Genomic DNA, 16,709 nt, shown 5'->3' on the forward strand with positions numbered 1-16,709 from the left:
CTGGTCAGGGTGAAGTTAAGTGACAAATTTTAGCTCAGCGTTATGGCAGCCTGAGGGCATGCCATTGTCCTGTACACGCTGTCGGAAGAGGAAGGGGAACGCCTTCTTGAAGGACTTGCGGAAGCTGTCTCCCATGAACGCATAGACTATGGGGTTGAGAGAAGAGTTGGCGTATGACATGCAATTGGCCCATGTCTTGATCTTGTAGGTCTCATAGTTGGCCTGGAAGTGACGATAGAAGCCCTGAAAGAGCAAGTAGAACTGGATGGGACCCCAGCAAATGGTGAACAGCAGCACTATCACTACAACCATCTTGGAAATCTTGGCCCTCATGGCAGCTGAGCGTTCTGACAGATGCTGCACCTGCTGGGATTGAAGAGAAGAGCATACATGGCCTACCCAGAGTTAATAAGGGAATGTTTATTTAGTACACTCTTATCCTTCACTCCTTCTGAAGAGCTCAGGGTGGTATGCCTAGGTCCCCACTCCTCCATTTTTTCCCTTACAACAACCCAGTAACAGGATCTATCTCCCGTTTTGGTAAGGAAAAGAATCTAGTCAGGTAGAACAGAAGTATGTGTTTAATGAAGAGGGCAACTGTAATTGTGATGCAGACACAAACTTTTAGTATCCAGTGCCAAAATTCTAATATTTTGGATAAGAGTGGAGAAGTTCACTGCATCTACTTTCCTACGTGATTAATAATGTTATAAATCTCTGTCATCTCCCCCATAGTGATCTTTGCCGCTTCAGTCCATCAATTGGTTTTGATTGCCCTTCTCTACTATACAAAATCCTGCTCATCAGGTCCTAGAAGTGCCTGGCAGGCTACTGAAGCACAGACTCCATAGTGAATGGAGTACAGTAACCTTTCAATATCTACCCCCTGCAGAGTTTTGTATTTATTCAGAAAAAATTATATGTCACCTCTCCAGAGACTGCTCATAGAGACTCACAATGAAATCAAACAAGGCATCAAAACCAAGCAAGGGCATAAAAACAAGTAAGGCAAACACTGAGCAGCCTGAAATGATATTAATAAAACAGTACTCGAGATAGAAGCAGATCATAAAACAGCTAAAAAAGATGAAACCTCTCAGTTAAAATACTTGGTAAAAAAAAAAAAAAGGTTTTGGCCTGGTACCCAAAAGAGGGTGGGTGCCCAGCAAGTCTCATGGGTGAACCCAAGGCACCACCACTGAAAAAGCCCTGTCTCTAGTCATCACCTGCCTCATCTCTGCAGAAAGGGTCACAGAGAGCAGGGCTGGAGAAGATCTTCTTAACTGCTGGAATGGATAGTATGGAAGGACGCACTCCCACTTACCTGATAGTCATGGTCTATGGGCTCCACCACTGGATTGCCAATGCGCTTGAGCATGATGGAATAGCAGAGGCATATGGTGAACAGAGGCAACAGATAAACAGCCAGGAAAGTGTACAGAATAAAACTGCGCTCCTGGCTCTTGCTGGTGAAGGCTTCAATACAGTAGGTCCGCAGGCCATACCAGTAGCCAACCTCAGTGCGGTGGTATAGAGCCATGGGTAGCGAGAGAATGAAGGAACCTGGAGACCAAAGACATGGAATTCAGAGCCCTGAAGGACAATGCTCCATGGTGTCACCTGCAGAGGTCAAAACCAAACCTGGGCTCGGGGGGAAACTGAAGAACAGTCAAGGGGACTTCGTTTTGATACTGTGTAATTACTGTTCCACTGAAGATGAGGCGAGACCTGGAATTAGTACCAAACACCTTATAGAGACCTCCATATGGGTTTATGGGGCTAGTCCTGGGAAGTTCAAATTGGCTACAGTTAGGATGTAGGTCTCGCTCTGGCTCCTCTGCATGAAACTCTTGTCTTGGCCCTCTAGCTATGTACGCATAGTTCTTAGAAGAAGAGTTGGTTTTTATATGCCGACTTTCTCTACCACTTAAGGGAGAATCAAACCAGCTTACAATCACCTTCCCTTCCCCTCCCCACAACAGACACCCTGTGAGGTAGGTGGGGCTGAGAGAGCTCCAAGAAAGCTGTGACTTTTGTTAGTCACCCAGCTGGCCTTTATGCATAGGCGTGGGGAAACCAACCCGGGTCACCAGATTAGCGTCCGCCGCTCATGTGGAGGAGTGGGGAATCAAACCCGGTTCTCCAGATTAGAATCTACCTCTCCAAACCACCGTTTTTAACCACTGCACCACGCTGGCCACACTTACCAATCCAAATAGCAAAACTGACAGCCATGGCTACTTGGGGGGTTCGGTAACGTAAAGACTGCAGTGGATACAGTGTAGCATAACAGCGGTCCACACTCATAGCCATCAGAGTGATGCAGGTGGCCTGTACTGTAACCTGGTGGGAAAACAAAGACAACAGTAAAGGCTTGGAATCTATATCCACTAGTGAGTTGACCGTGTATACCTTTGCACACAGACCTTCCTTCCATAAGAAGAAGAGTTGGTTTTTATATGCTGACTTTCTCTACCACTTAAGGGAGACTCAAATCAGCTTACAATCACCTTCCCTTCCCCTCCCCACAACAGACACCCTGTGAGGTAGGTGGGGCTGAGAGAGCTCTAACAGAGCTGTGACTAGCCCAAGGTCACCCAGCTGGCTTCGTGTGTAGGAGTGGGGAAACATATCCAGTTCACCAGATTAGCCTCCACCGCTCATGTGGAGGAGTGGGGAATCAAACTTGGTTCTCCAGATCAGAGTCCACCACTCCAAATCATTGCTTTTAACCACTACACCGCGAGAATGACCACTGCACACCCTCGAGAATGACCACTGCACACAGACAGCTATCTACATGAATCCAGTTATGCTGTTATACCCACCACCACATCTCCTTGTACACTTAAATATCACACACATTCTCCCATCACTCAAGCTCACCTGCTGCAAATAGTTGACAAATTTGCACATGAAGTCCCCAAAAACCCAGCTGGGCAGGGGATAGAGTGTGGCAGTGAATGGTACGCAGCATACTAAGAATATGATGTCAGTGGTAGCCAGGTTTGCTGCAAAGGACATAGAGATTATTTCAGTACGGGACTAGCTCTGCCTGTCAGCCCCCCCCCCCAGTTTAAACCTCCTCTGCATTATGTGCTTCCTTGCCTCTTGCTGCCTTGCTCTCCCAGCAGCAGTCGCGTGGGCCAAGGCAGAAGGGCATCACACGCAGGCAAAACACATGATGGCCATGCCCTCCTCTGGCTGTGTCGGCGCCCCCCTCTGCCCGCCACCTGGGGCAGCTGCCCCTCTCGTCCCCCTAGATCCTGCCCTGTGTAGTATATATCATATTCACAAGCACTGGACTCAGTACCAACTGAGGTGGGATGCTCCTCTTATCAACATTCTCCATCCTTCTGCTTCATGTTGCCTACTTAATGCTCGACTGGGATTCCAGCCAACATAGACTTTGGAGTGCCAATAGGGTGGATCTAACCATCCTCCAAATAGCCTTCCTCCAGCTTAAGGAGCCTTCTTCCAAAAGCGGTTCTTCCTCCAACAGAAGAGCCACTTAGACTGGAAAAAGACACCAAACTTTACTCAGTGGAGTGGGAGGTTAGAGGTACGACCCACTTCAAAATGTCCTGAATATTCCAGAATAAAGAGTGCTTAAAACCAAGGCTCTAGTTGCATTACAATTCAGCTTCATTTCATTCCAATCCCAGTAAAAATCTTTATATAGTTCACCAATATATGGGCTTCCTTCTCGGTGAATTATGCACTTGGAATTTTTGTTCATTTTCTGATAAAGAACACTATTTGTGCTATTGCTCCAAGACGCCCATACACACTCCGGTACATTTTGTGAATGTATCAAAAACGGGAGGGATCTTGCAATGGAATTGTGAAGTAGGCAGGTTCAGCCGTCAGCAAAACAAATTTAGACAATTGTGAAGCAAGTTAAAATGCTCAGGGGGTAAAACAGGAGGAATGATACAAATTCAGCCTAATCTTTCAGAAAGAAAAAAGTCCATCTGTCTACACGCTGGACTTAGCACAAAGATTAGCTATGCACATTTTGGTTGCTCAGGAAAATGGAAAATAGGGGGACCATGTGGAGCCTTCCCCTTTAGGTATCTCCATTGGACAGAAACCCGATGGCCCACCAAGCAAGCAAACCTCTGCACTTCAGTCCAGCTCCAGCTAATGATTGGCAGGCGATTCCCAGTCACTTTTGTCCTTGACCGAGACCAAGGGGGTGCAGAAGAAGTTCTTTTTGTCTAGCTCAGCAGGGGTGCTATTCTAGCAAGACTGGATGGGATTTCTTGACACATTTCAATGAATGTTGCTCATTTGGTATACGGGCGAGCGAGAAAACGCAAAGGAGTCTTCACACTACCAAAGATATAAGTATGCATGAAGACATTCTCATTTTGTACCAGGCATGGTTATGTGCTGAAATTATATGTAGTTCTGGAACACAGCCTCTATCTGTAACTAGTTGATGGGTACAATATTTGCTATTTTTGAAAAATAGAATGACGAAATCTGTCATTGAAAACGGTAATATTGCAGTTAATTTTTTAAAAGATAAATACTCACAGAAGAAGGGCAGGATATAAATGTAAGAAAATTGCCAATATTTATTTAACCCTTTTTATAGTGCACTTCCTCCTGCACTCCCAGGTTAGGCTGAAAGTGTGTGGTTGGCCAAGGTATCTTAGCTCGCTTCCACGGAAGCTTGGGATTTGAACCTGGGTCTTCCAGATTCTAGCCTGACCACTGTGTGTATGTGTAAAGTGCCCTCAAGTCACAGCCGACTTATAGCGACCCCAGCAAGGGGCTGTCAAGGCAAGTGAGAAGCAGAGGTGGTTTGCCATTGCCTTCCTCTGCAGAGTCTTCCTTGGTGGTCTCCCTTCCAAGTACCGACCCTGCTTAGCTTCCGAGATCTGATGAGATCAGGCTATACCGTGCTGCCTTCCCTCCCAGCTGGCAAGATATACTACATGGAATTCATCCCAGGAACTGAGCTAGCAGAATGTTCTGGGCTACTGTGATCCATCTATAACTGTGTTACAAAGCAATTCAACAACAGGTTAGTTTTAACCAGCTGTCTATAAGATCAATAAATGCAAACCTTAAGAGATAACCGGCCAGCACCAATATTAGAGAACACTTTATCTACTGAACTGCATAGGGAAGGGAGTTAGTGATACAACAGCATTGATCCACAGAAAATGAAATAGTCTTGTAGAAACATGATATTATAGCCAATTCACTGTCATGTTGATTTTCAATAACCTTTTCTTCCCTCAGGGTTGTATATGACAAACAACTGTCAGTGAGTGGAAAAGGTCATGAATGCCAGGATCAAATTACTCTACAGTAAAATCCTAAAATGACTACACCTTTATAAGTACATTGGCTTAGATGGGTGTAACTCTATATAGGATTATACTGTCCATTAAAAAAACCACGACTGCGACCAATGGGCACAATCTGACATATTAAGTGAGAGTCGAAGATGGAAATCACTAAATGGGGGCTGCAAATCAGGGTGGAAGAAGAAAGCTGGGCTGGAAGAAGTCTGAGTCTCTTTCTACCAGTTTAATGAGTGGCATACAAGCATACCTCAGAGATACTGCAGGTTCAGTTCCAGACCACCACAATAAAGCAAATATCACAATAAAGCGAATCACACAAATGTTTTGGTTTCCCAATGCGTATAAAAGTTACGTTTACACTCTACTGTAGTCTGTTAAGTGTACAGTAGCATTATGAAAAAAAATGTACTGTAATAATGAAAAAGTTTGAAATATTGTGAGAATTACCAAAATGTGACACTGAGACACATGGACAAAAACGCATGGTCGCTTTAGCCTCCTTTATTCCCTGTTTCAGCCAGGATTCAGCAAGGATCGAACGCATGTGTTTCGCCGAACGTGCATTCGATCCTTGCTGAAAAAGAGAATAAAGGAGGCTAAAGCGACTGTGCGTTTTTGCCCAAAGTGAGCACATGCTGTTGGGAAAGTGGTGCTGATAGAATTGCTAAAAAATGCAACATCTGCAAAGTGCAATAAAGAGAAGTGCAATAAAATGAAGTATGCCCGTAATTTATAGCATCTGGGGAGCAGAACTGCTATTGGTCAGAAAGGCAAGAAGCTGCAGGGCAACCCTAGAAGCAAGGAGAGGAGGAAGGCAAGGGGTGGGTGGCTCACTCACCGATATAGAAGTTAGTGGCCGTGCGCATCTGGCGGTGCTTGCTGATGACATAGATGACCAATGAGTTCCCGACCAGACCAAGCAGCATGATGAGGGCATAAAAGAGGGGCACGAGCCACGCGTCGGTCAGAAACGGGGGGGAGGTATCCTCTCCACTGCTGTTAAAGATCCACAAGTGCATCCCACCTTCGAGGGCGCCTGTGCTGGGCTTGGCACTGCCCGGCCAGGATGTAGGCTCTGCTGTCCAGCTGGGCCAGGCCTCTGAATGCAAAGGTGCTGCATCCATTCTGAGTGGAGTACCAAGGCAGATGGTGCCAGCAGTCAGAAGTGTGCAGTCCGTTCCTCTGAGAAGCCTGGCTGGGAAGTCTCTGTCTGGGAAAAGCAAAATTGGTAGGAGGTGCTGAAGCCACTAATGCCCCAGGGATGCACAGTCTCTTCTTAGCCAAGGGGGTGCATGGCATAAATAGTCTTGGTAGAAATGGAGCTTATTGGCAAATTTGAGGCAAGACTACAATTTCCCATAGACTTTAGAACTTAAGCCACATTTGGGATGACAGAAAGGACAGTTAAACTGATCCCTCCAGTTTCCGACCCTCTTATCGTTAGTAGCGAGTGATGCTGCTAGGAGAGCACAGATGGGGTCGGTAGACCACCCAGACAGTACCTTTTGTCCCAGTTGGCTCTCTCTGAGATGATCCCATCTCCGCTGCGATCTTTTGTCTTCCAGAGCTTTCAGAATCTTCTCTCTGTGCCAGAACAAAGTCCTGCTCATTCACTCCACAGCATGCCGAGTACTCTCGCCTTTCTTCCCTGGCTGATCTTTTTGCCATGAAGAGGGAGAGGCTACTGTGCTACCGCCTTCTCTTCCTCTTGCCTCCTTCAGTGCATCCCAGGACTTACTGTGACTGGTGCTGGTCTCTGAACACAGGAGAGACACTAGGCAAGCTGAACTTAATGATGAGAGGCAGAAGAGACAGCTCTGATTGGCTCTCACGGATGCTGTTTGTAACTGTGTGAGAGAGGACCAAGGAAGCAGCAAACAAATGCACGATACAGGGCCCATCGGAGATGTGTATGCGTTCATTCCAGCACCATCTTCCTTGCATACTGGCGAGAGAAACAAGCTTTTGGCATACAGACAAGAACTAGGGAGATTACACACGATGAGTAGCCAGGTTAGTCTGTCACTAGCAGTAGAAAAGAGCAAGAGTCCAGTAGCACCTTTAAGACTTCTAAAATTTCTGTCAGGGTATGAGCTTTTGTGAGCTGTGGCTCACGAAAGCTCCTACCCTGCCAGAAATTTTGTTAGTCTTTCGTGAGCTGTGTCTCACGAAAGCTCCTATCCTGCCAGAAATTTTGTTAGTCTTTAAGGTGCTACTGGACTCTTGCTCTTTTCTACTGCTAGGGAGATTACAGACAGAGGAGCTGGACATATGACTTACAGCTTGTCACCAGGGTTCCTGAGTTATTCTTTGCTACTGTTTTCCTGAATGGGGTTGGCTGGGCCCTTTTCTCTCTCTACCACGTACCTGTCCTGAGATAGAAATTACGAGTGTTTCTCTTTCAGCAGAGCTGATTCACCAAAACAAGAACTCCTTGTCTGATTTTTCCTTTGCTACAGCATATTTTAATTCTTTGACATTTATGTGAGAGGCAAATGAATGAATGATATTTCCCTTCCAGCATGTATTTATCAATTTGAAAACTTTTCATTAAGATCAAGGACGCTGCCATGAAAAATAAAAACAGAGGAAAACCTTATTTTTTAAAAAATCAACAAGACATAAGCTCAAGAAAACACATTTTAAGAGGGATAAAATCCTTGCTGTATTTTTTCTTTTAAAGTTGTGACAGCAAAACTCAGTGAAGATTGATATTTACTCATCATTTTTAAAAAAATGTATGAGAATTATTTTCTGACATTTCCTGGTAAATCTGAGGTCCTTTGGTTCACGAACAAATTGCATCTTCCTTTTCACCATGACAAGGCAATATTTATCATAGCTGGCATACAAGTGTCTAAATCCTTGTATGAAAAAAATAATTTCTGATAAATAAATCTAACGCCAACCAGCTGCTCTTAGTAAACGATCAAATTTTATTATTTCCTCTTTTGCTTATAAAGGGCAATATTTACCATGGCTTGAGTATAAATGTCCAAAATAAACTGTGACTCACTGTTTTTTGACATTTTTGTTGTAACTTTTAAAAATACTAACATGCCTTCAGTAAATGTCATGCTTTCATCCTAAATGTCTATCATTTACCTTAACAGACTGGAAAATACTTGGAACTGTGAAGATCTGAATTTCCGACATATGATTTGGTTTCATATTAAAAGTTTTCTGTTGTCTTGAAAGAAATTTTATTCCAAATCTTTACTCTGATTTCTTATTCCACCCACCCCCCACGCACACACACAGCTGCCTGCCACTAATCACTTTCTCACTTTGCTTTGACAAGCTGTGCTGGTAAGATGAAAAGTGTTCTCTTCCTTTCATACTGGCTACTACAGGTGTCTGCTTAGCACTAAACTGTACAAAGGTGTACTCCAGGGAGAGGGTTGGCAATGTAAATGAAGCATTATAATCAATCTCTCTCCTTTATTTATTTATTGGTTTCTAACCTTCCCTCTCCAGCCAAGACTAGGCTCACGACAGGTAACAACATTTAAACCATACATCAAATAACATAAAAATAAACAAACATTTAACAATAAAACCCTATAATTTAAAATCATTAAAATCCAGAGATGGCACCCAATTTCCACCATGTAGACTAAGGCAAACAGGCAGGCCACCCCTTCAGATCCATACAGGGGGCAGGGAGGCCAGCAAAGATGATACCCGCGGCTGCCCTCCGCTATAGGCCTGGTGGAATAGCTCTGTTTTGCAGGCCCTGCTGAACTCTTTAAGGTCCCGCAGGGCCCTGATGTTACCAGGCAGAGCAGTCCACCAGGCTATCATCTTCCACCAGGGTATCATCTTCTGACAACAATAGGGTTGCCAGGTCCCTCTTCACCACCGGCAGGAGGTTTTGGGGGTGGAGCCTGAGGAGGGCGGGGTTTGGGGAGGGGAGGGACTTCGATGCCATCGACTCCAACGGCCAAAGCGGCCATTTTTCTCCTGGGGAAACGGATCTCTATCGGCTGGAGATCAGTTGTATTAGCAGGAGATCTCCAGCGGGTACCTGGAGGTTGGCAACCCTAAACAACAAGCACTATGATTCAACAACAATAGTGTTTCTGTGCTATTTACCACATTGTGTCATAGTTTGAGATACAGGAGAATGTAGTTAATAGCACAGAAACACTAGGAGGGCGACCACTGTGAAGCTTGCTCTGGTGGCAAACAGGGCAGTCCTAAGCAAAGTTACACCACTCACTTGACCAGTTAACTTAGACGGCTGTGATTCTGCTTAGGATAGGGTTGCCAGGTCCCTCTTCGCCACCGGCGGGAGGTTTTTGGGGCAGAGCCTGAGAAGGGTGGGGTTTGGGGAGGGGAGGGACTGCAAAACATCTAAGGGCCAAATTAGACATGATGGCATCCTTGGATTGGACTCTCCCATTGCTGTCATTTTAAAGCAATTTTAAAATGCAGTGAGAATCCAATCCTGATTTGGCCCACAGGACAGCAGACTGAGGTGTTCTAGTTTCTTTTACTGCCCGCTGGTGCCCTTTCAAGTGCTGAGGCAGCTGTGTGTGTGGGGGGAAGGGGCTGTTTCTGCCCTTGAAAATATTATGTGGGGGAAACAAAAGTGCCTCAGCCTGCTGCTGTGAGGCCGTCAAATTTGTAAATTGCTTTAAAATGGCAGTAGCATCCATGGGTCAAGACCATTGACATTGTCATGCATAGTTTGGCCTTAAGCCCGCCACTAACCACTGCCTGTGCTCATGTGGCGAAGAAGATGTTTTATCACATGAGCAGTATATATGAGGTTATCCTGATTACATCCTCACAACAGCTCTCTGGCCTAAGACTGAGAGATGGAGGCTGGCCCAAAACCATACATGGAGACCATGGCTGAGAAAAGGTATGTATGGAGATCTCACTGATCTTGTCTAATACTTCTCCACTGATTTCCATTTTTTTTCCTATTGGTCTAGAAGATATATTTTATCCCACTCTTCCTCCAAGAGTCTCAGAGCAGCATGATTCTGCTTGTCCTATTTTCTTCCTCACAACAGCCCTGTGAGCTGGGTTAGCCTGAGAGAGAATAACAGACCAAGATCATCTGGGGAGCTTCATGGCTGAGTGGGGATTTGAACCTGGCTCTCTCAGATCCTAGTTTGGCTCTCTAACCACTACACCACAAGGACACCTGGACAAGATTTGTTCTGGATTAAAATGGGAGGCCTACGCCACCCTGCTGTGATGGATGCATGCCAATTTAGTGACCTTTGATTTTGGTTCCAATAATTCTTTCCTTGTGAAGAACAAAGTGGTTTTGGGGGCTATTATATTTTCATTCCTGGATATCATTAAGAAGCCTTCTTTGTTTTGACTACATATTCTTTGTTGAGAATTAAGGCTAGAAGCGTCTGATTGTTATGGAATGCCATTGAAAAAAATTAAGACAAGAAGGATCCGAATAGTGGAGCAGGAGAGGAGGAAGAAATGCTAAAGAGACATGTAAAGAGAGAACTTTGCTGCCCTGATTTGTACATATGGGCACACACAAATTAGCAAGCTGTAAGTTAGTTAGCAAACAAATATTTGTACATATGTATGTGTACATTTCTGCAAATAAAGATTCTGCACATGCCTATCCTGAATCCAGTCTTTTGATGTCAGAACAAACATTCTATCAGGAATGGTTCCCTCCTTTACTAGATAGCAGGAATAGTCCATATAATAGATAATTCACAGTGGGTAGCTGTGTTAGTCTGTTTGCAGTAGTCAAAAAGGGCAAGAGTCCAGTAGCACCTTAAAGACTAACAAAAATATTTTCTGGTAGGGTATGAGCTTTCGTGAGCCACAGCTCACTTCTTCAGATATCTGAAGAAGTGAGCTGTGGCTCACGAAAGCTCATACCCTACCAGAAAATATTTTTGTTAGTCTTTAAGGTGCTACTGGACTCTTGCCCTTTTTGACTATTCCATATAATAGAGTCTCCCTTTTTAATAGAGGGCTCTTTTGGCAAGTGTGCTTCTGTGGAAGGGTTATATATGATCCTGCAGTCAAAGAGAGAGATGTATTTTTTGGATCAGCAATGAGAAGGCATTCTTCAAACTACACTGGGAATAGTTCAGCTATCATTGTCTCAAGGCACACCAATTTCCCTTTTACCTAGTGCTTTCTGGGCAACAGTGATGCTTCTGGGATGCCTATCCAGTTGTCAGCTGTAGCACGGGCATTGTCTAGACATTCGAGTATCTCCTTACTCCTTCCCTTGGGACAATGTCACTGCCCGTACCTCAGCAGAGAGAGGAACCATCAGTGCGACACAGAACTCCCTGATCCTGCTATAGGCTTGTACGTGCATTCAGTATGGTGTCTTAATATTTTTTAAAAACACCTTCAGTCCCTCTCACTAGGCATTCATCAGCTGTGGCGCATAGTTTAGGACTCACTGCTCTAGCTACAGCATCATATTAGCTTAACACAGTGAAGAGCAAGGGATGTCTTTACCAAGACCCACAGGGACTGAATAACAAGTGACTTCATCACAAATAACGTCTGTGTGCCAGAACCTCACCAGAGCAGAGCTCCCTATCCTTCGGTTCAGTTATCCCTATCCTGACAGCTAGAGCAGTTCCTCAGTGGAACAGGCTTCCTCGGGAGGTGGTGGGCTCTCCTTCTTTGGAGGTTTTTAAGCAGAAGCCAGATGGACATCTGAAGGCAATGCTGATTCTGTGAACTTAGGGAGATCATGTGAGGGAGGGCAGGAAGGGATGAGTCAGTGCTTGGTTCTCATGTAGGGTTGCCAACCTCCAGGTACTAGCTGGAGATCTCCTGCTGTTACAACTGATGGGAGAATTTCTTTTTTTTTTATATATAAATTTTATTGGGTTTTATATTACAAATTTTCCATTGCAATAATCAACATCTATAACAATATAAAATTTCAATTCTGACTTAATGTTGTTATAATTCCATACAATATATAAAGAAAAAAGAAAATTTTGGAAAATTTATGACTTCCCCTTCACCTCTATCTGCCTCTTAATAAAAAGTTCATCCCGTCGTAGTTGATCTAATCTTAATAATCTATTAATACCATTTAAAAAAAATTTTTAAACCATAATCTGTTAGTAAATATAATTATACTTATTCATTATAAAAAAAACAAAAATAACCTCTGGATCAGATTAGAAAATATTCTTCCATTCTTCCCAATTTTAACTCAAATTCACAATAATTCATCCACGCCTCCCATCCCCCCAAAAACTGAACATCATTTTCTTCATTTAAGATAGCTGTGAGTTTTGCCATTTCTGCCACTTCAAACATTTTAACAATCCAGTCTTTTTTCTCGGGAATTTCGGTCCCTTTCCATTTTGCTGCATAAAGCAGTCTCGCAGCTGTTGTGGCATAAATCAAAAAAGTTCTTTGTGTAAATAAGTCATCAGGAATCATACTCAATAACATCATTTCTGGTATTTTGGGTATATTTTTTTGTAGTATTAGTCTCAATTCATTGTAGATCATGTCCCAAAAGTCTTTAGCTTTGTCACAGGTCCACCACATATGATAAAAGGAACCAATTTCCTTGTTACATTTCCAGCAGATAGGGGACATTGTTTTATAAATCTTTGCAATCTTCTTGGGTGTTAGATACCATCTATACATCATTTTATAAATGTTTTCTCTCACTGACTGTGCTTTTATTCCTTTTAGGTCTTTAGACCATAGTCGTTCCCATTTATTTAAAGCAATATCATGTCCCACATTTTGAGCCCAGTCAATCATAGTTGGTTTAATCGTATCCTGCTCACCATATATTGTTAAAAGGAGATTATACATTTTAGAAATCAGTTTTGTATTGTTATCCAATAGGATCTTTTGAAGAGAAGATTTTTCTTTAGAAAATCCATTTTTAACATCTTGTACAAAAACTGATTTAATTTGATAATATTGAAGCCATTGTAGATCCTCCTTAAGAAGTTGAAAGTCTTTTAATGAGCATTTCTTTCCATCCCAATTAATTAAATCTTGATAGGTAATAAATTTATCTGGTCTAAGTGGGCGCAATGTTAACATTTCTTGAGGCGATATCCACATCGGTGTTACTGGTTCCAAAATGTGTTTATATCTCATCCAGATACGGAGTAAAGAGGACCTGATTATATGATTACGAAATGTTGCTTGTAACTTAATTTTATCATACCACAAGTAGCCATGCCATCCGCTTAAGTTATTATAACCTTCCAAGTCTAGCAAACGTGTATTTGACAAACTCATCCAGTCTTTTAGCCATACTAAAGCTACCGCTTCAGCATAAAGTTGAAAATTAGGTAGTGCTAAACCTCCTCTAGTTTTTAGATCCACCAGATATTTATAAGCAATCCTTGGTTTTTTCCCTTGCCAGATGAAGTTTGAAATGTCTTTCCTCCAAGTATCAAAGTATTTAGTGTGTGATATTATTGGCAAATTTTGGAATAAGAAAAGCATCCTCGGTAAAACATTCATTTGAATCGTTGAGATACGTCCCATTAATGACAATTTTTTTATTTGACTATATAATCATATCAGTTTTAATCTTACCCCATAACTTGAGGTAATTGTTGGTTATCAAGTCTTTATTCTTTGCAGTAATCCAAATTCCCAGGTATTTAACTTTGTTGGCTTTCTCCCAACCGGTATATGATATAAATTCCTGTTGCTGTATTTGCGGTAAGTTTTTGAATATTATCTTTGTTTTTTCTTGGTTCACTTTGAAGCCTGATATTTTCCCAAAGTCGTCCAAAGTCTCCCGAAGTATATTCATTGATTGTGTTGGGTTCTCCAAAATTAACAGGAGGTCATCCGCGAATGCTCTCACCTTAAATTCATGTTTTTTAATTCTTAACCCGCGGATGTCCTCCATACTTCTTAGTTTCACACATAGCGGTTCCAACACCAACAAAAATAAAAGTGGAGACAGGGGACACCCCTGTCTAGTCCCTTTCGTAATTTGGCAGTTATCTGACATTGATTCATTAACCAAAATTTTAGCCTGTTGAGAGGTATAAATAGCCGATATACCTTTCTGAAAGCGGTCTCCAAAGTTCAATTTATCCAAAATCTGTTTCAAAAAATTCCAAGAGACCATATCAAAAGCTTTCTCTGCATCCAAAAATACAAATGCCGCAGTTTGTTGGATATTCTGGTCATAATATTCCAATGAGTCCAGTAAAATTCTTACATTATCTTTTATTTGCCTTCCTGGTATAAAGCCTGCTTGGTCTTCGTGTATAAGATCCTTAATAAATTGTTTTATCCTACATGCCAAAACCGAAGCAAAAATTTTGTAGTCCACATTTAACAGCGATATAGGTCTATAGTTGGATGTTTTTTCTGGATCTCTTCCTTCTTTGGGTATCAATGATATAAATGCATGTGACCAAGTCTCCGGGGATGTTCCCTCATCCAAAATTGCATTATAAAGTAAGCCAAAAAAACCCACTAAATTGTCACTAAATATTCTATAAAATAGTGCAGTAATTCCATCTGGTCCAGGTGTTTTATCCGTTTTTTGTCTCAGTATTGCTTCTTGTATTTCTTCCCTTGTAACTGGAGCTTCAATACATTCTCTTTGGGTTGTTGATAAAGCTTTCATCTGTATTGAGTTTAGGAATTTAGGAATTCCTGATGGGAGAATTTCTTTTGTCCCCCCCCCCCCTTGTAGTTGATTGTGCATGGTTTTTCTCTGCCTGCTTCACTTACCAAAAAGCAACCCAGAGAGATCTGGAGAAACACTCTTACACAGCACACAGAACAGATAAAGTAAATCATGCAGCTTTATTATACTTACAAGGAAATATAAAGCAAAGAGAAAAAGCAATACTTAACTGAATATATATATGACAGAATATAACAAACTCACACACATGCAAGACAAACAGTTACAGAGGCCTCTGGGTCATTTCCAGAGAGAGAGATGGCAACAACTGGGGAAGCCTGATCTCTTTCCCTAGAATGACAAAATACAGGGATTTTGAGAGGCTTTTTTATAGGTTAAATCGTGGGAGAAAGAGTTTTACAAACAGCCCTCCTTTCAAGCTTTCCCAGAGATGAGCTTGCCAGATCCTGCTTTGAAGTTTCTGTTCCCAGGAATCTCTGACACCTGTTTGCCTATGAAGTCTTGTGTATTTTAACACTTTCCCCCAATCTAGCAGATAGAGTGCTGCCGAACCAAATGTCCGTTCTCTCCTTAAACAATTACAAGCATCCTGGTGTGTTTTCTTTTAGGTAAACTAGCTCCTAGCTGCAATGTCCCAATCTAAGATCAGAGGCCCTAATTGGAAACTGGGGTCAGCTAAAAGTCAGGTCTTCTAAGCTAGAGATTAATAATAAAGCTGGTTCTTATTAACCCAAATGTATATTTTTAATAAAAAGAATTCAAAGAATTCTCGCGACAACAACTGATCTCCAGCCGATAGAGATCAGTTCACCTGGAGAAAATGGCCACTGTGGCCATTGCATTGTATGGCATTGAAGTCCCTCCCCTCCCCAAGCCCTGCCCTCTTTAAGCCCCACCCAAAAAAACTCCCGCCAGTGGCAAAGAGGGACCTGGCAACCCGTGGCCCTTTCTTATATGCCCAGTGAAATGGCGATCACCACTTTGGGGTTAGGAAGCAATTTTCCTCCAGGCCAGATTGGCCAGGGATCCTGGAGGGTGGGTTTTTGTTTTTTTTTGTGCCTTCCTCTGGGCATAGAGCAAGGAGTCACTGGGGGAGTGGGGAGGTAGTTGTGAATTTCTTGCAGGAGACTGAACTAGATGACCCTTGAGGTCCCTTCCAGCTCTATGTTTCAAAAATCATACCCGATAGACTTGGCAAATTTGTATCGCACAAGGCTTATTTTATTCATCTACTGAACTCTATGGCCCCTCTGGATTAAACCTGGAAAATGATTTATCATGTTTTCTTTAAATACCAGACAGGTCCCTTTAAGAGAGCACGGAAGAACATCTCTCAAACAGCTGATACATACGGGAATTCCCCCCCCTTTTTTTTCCACACACCAGTTAGCTATTTAGCAACTAGTAAATCGTACTACTGGTATTTCCATACTGAGCTTCTTTACCCTTCTTGGGACCGGCATCAGAATGTTACCCTTGGCGGGACATATATTATAACTTACAATCAGGAAATGAAAAATAAGTAGAAAATTTTGCAAGATGCCTTCTGTAAGTAATTTTATTGGAATATTTATTGGAATATTTATTCATTAACACTATTTATGACTGATAACATGATTGTGATTTGAATTTTTAAATTATTTATATGAATAGGAAGGACTGAAGAAGAATTGTTAAATAGCCAAGAATTTGAAACGGCCGTATCCTCCATTATTATTGGCATCCATTGTACTACATGACAATAGTCTGCAGAAGAAGAATTT

General features: G+C 42.5%; 1 protein-coding gene across 1 annotated transcript; it reads right to left on the minus strand.

Annotated features, from left to right (window-relative positions):
- LOC130491527 (G-protein coupled receptor 54-like) lies at positions 1-6,448 on the minus strand. The gene is made up of 5 exons (XM_056865285.1): positions 6,163-6,448; positions 2,887-3,011; positions 2,208-2,343; positions 1,325-1,563; positions 1-363 (listed from the first exon to the last, which is right to left on the minus strand). Exons 1-5 carry the CDS (start codon positions 6,446-6,448, stop codon positions 16-18), a joined length of 1,134 nt encoding a protein of 377 aa, XP_056721263.1. The 3' UTR covers positions 1-15.
- Between the last annotated feature and the right edge of the window lie 10,261 nt (positions 6,449-16,709).

This window comes from Euleptes europaea, chromosome 1 (assembly GCF_029931775.1).
Source record: "Euleptes europaea isolate rEulEur1 chromosome 1, rEulEur1.hap1, whole genome shotgun sequence".
Lineage (NCBI taxonomy): Eukaryota > Metazoa > Chordata > Lepidosauria > Squamata > Sphaerodactylidae > Euleptes > Euleptes europaea.

Bases quoted from the DNA above. Each gene is read 5' to 3' on its own strand.
- LOC130491527 (XM_056865285.1), bottom strand. From the start codon at position 6,448: ATGGATGCAGCACCTTTGCATTCAGAGGCCTGGCCCAGCTGGACAGCA. The intron at 2,344-2,886 runs GTGAGCTTGAGT...TTTTCCCACCAG, and splicing joins TTGTCAACTATTTGCAGCAG to GTTACAGTACAGGCCACCTG. The intron at 1,564-2,207 runs GTAAGTGTGGCC...TTTGGTCTCCAG, and splicing joins CAGTTTTGCTATTTGGATTG to GTTCCTTCATTCTCTCGCTA.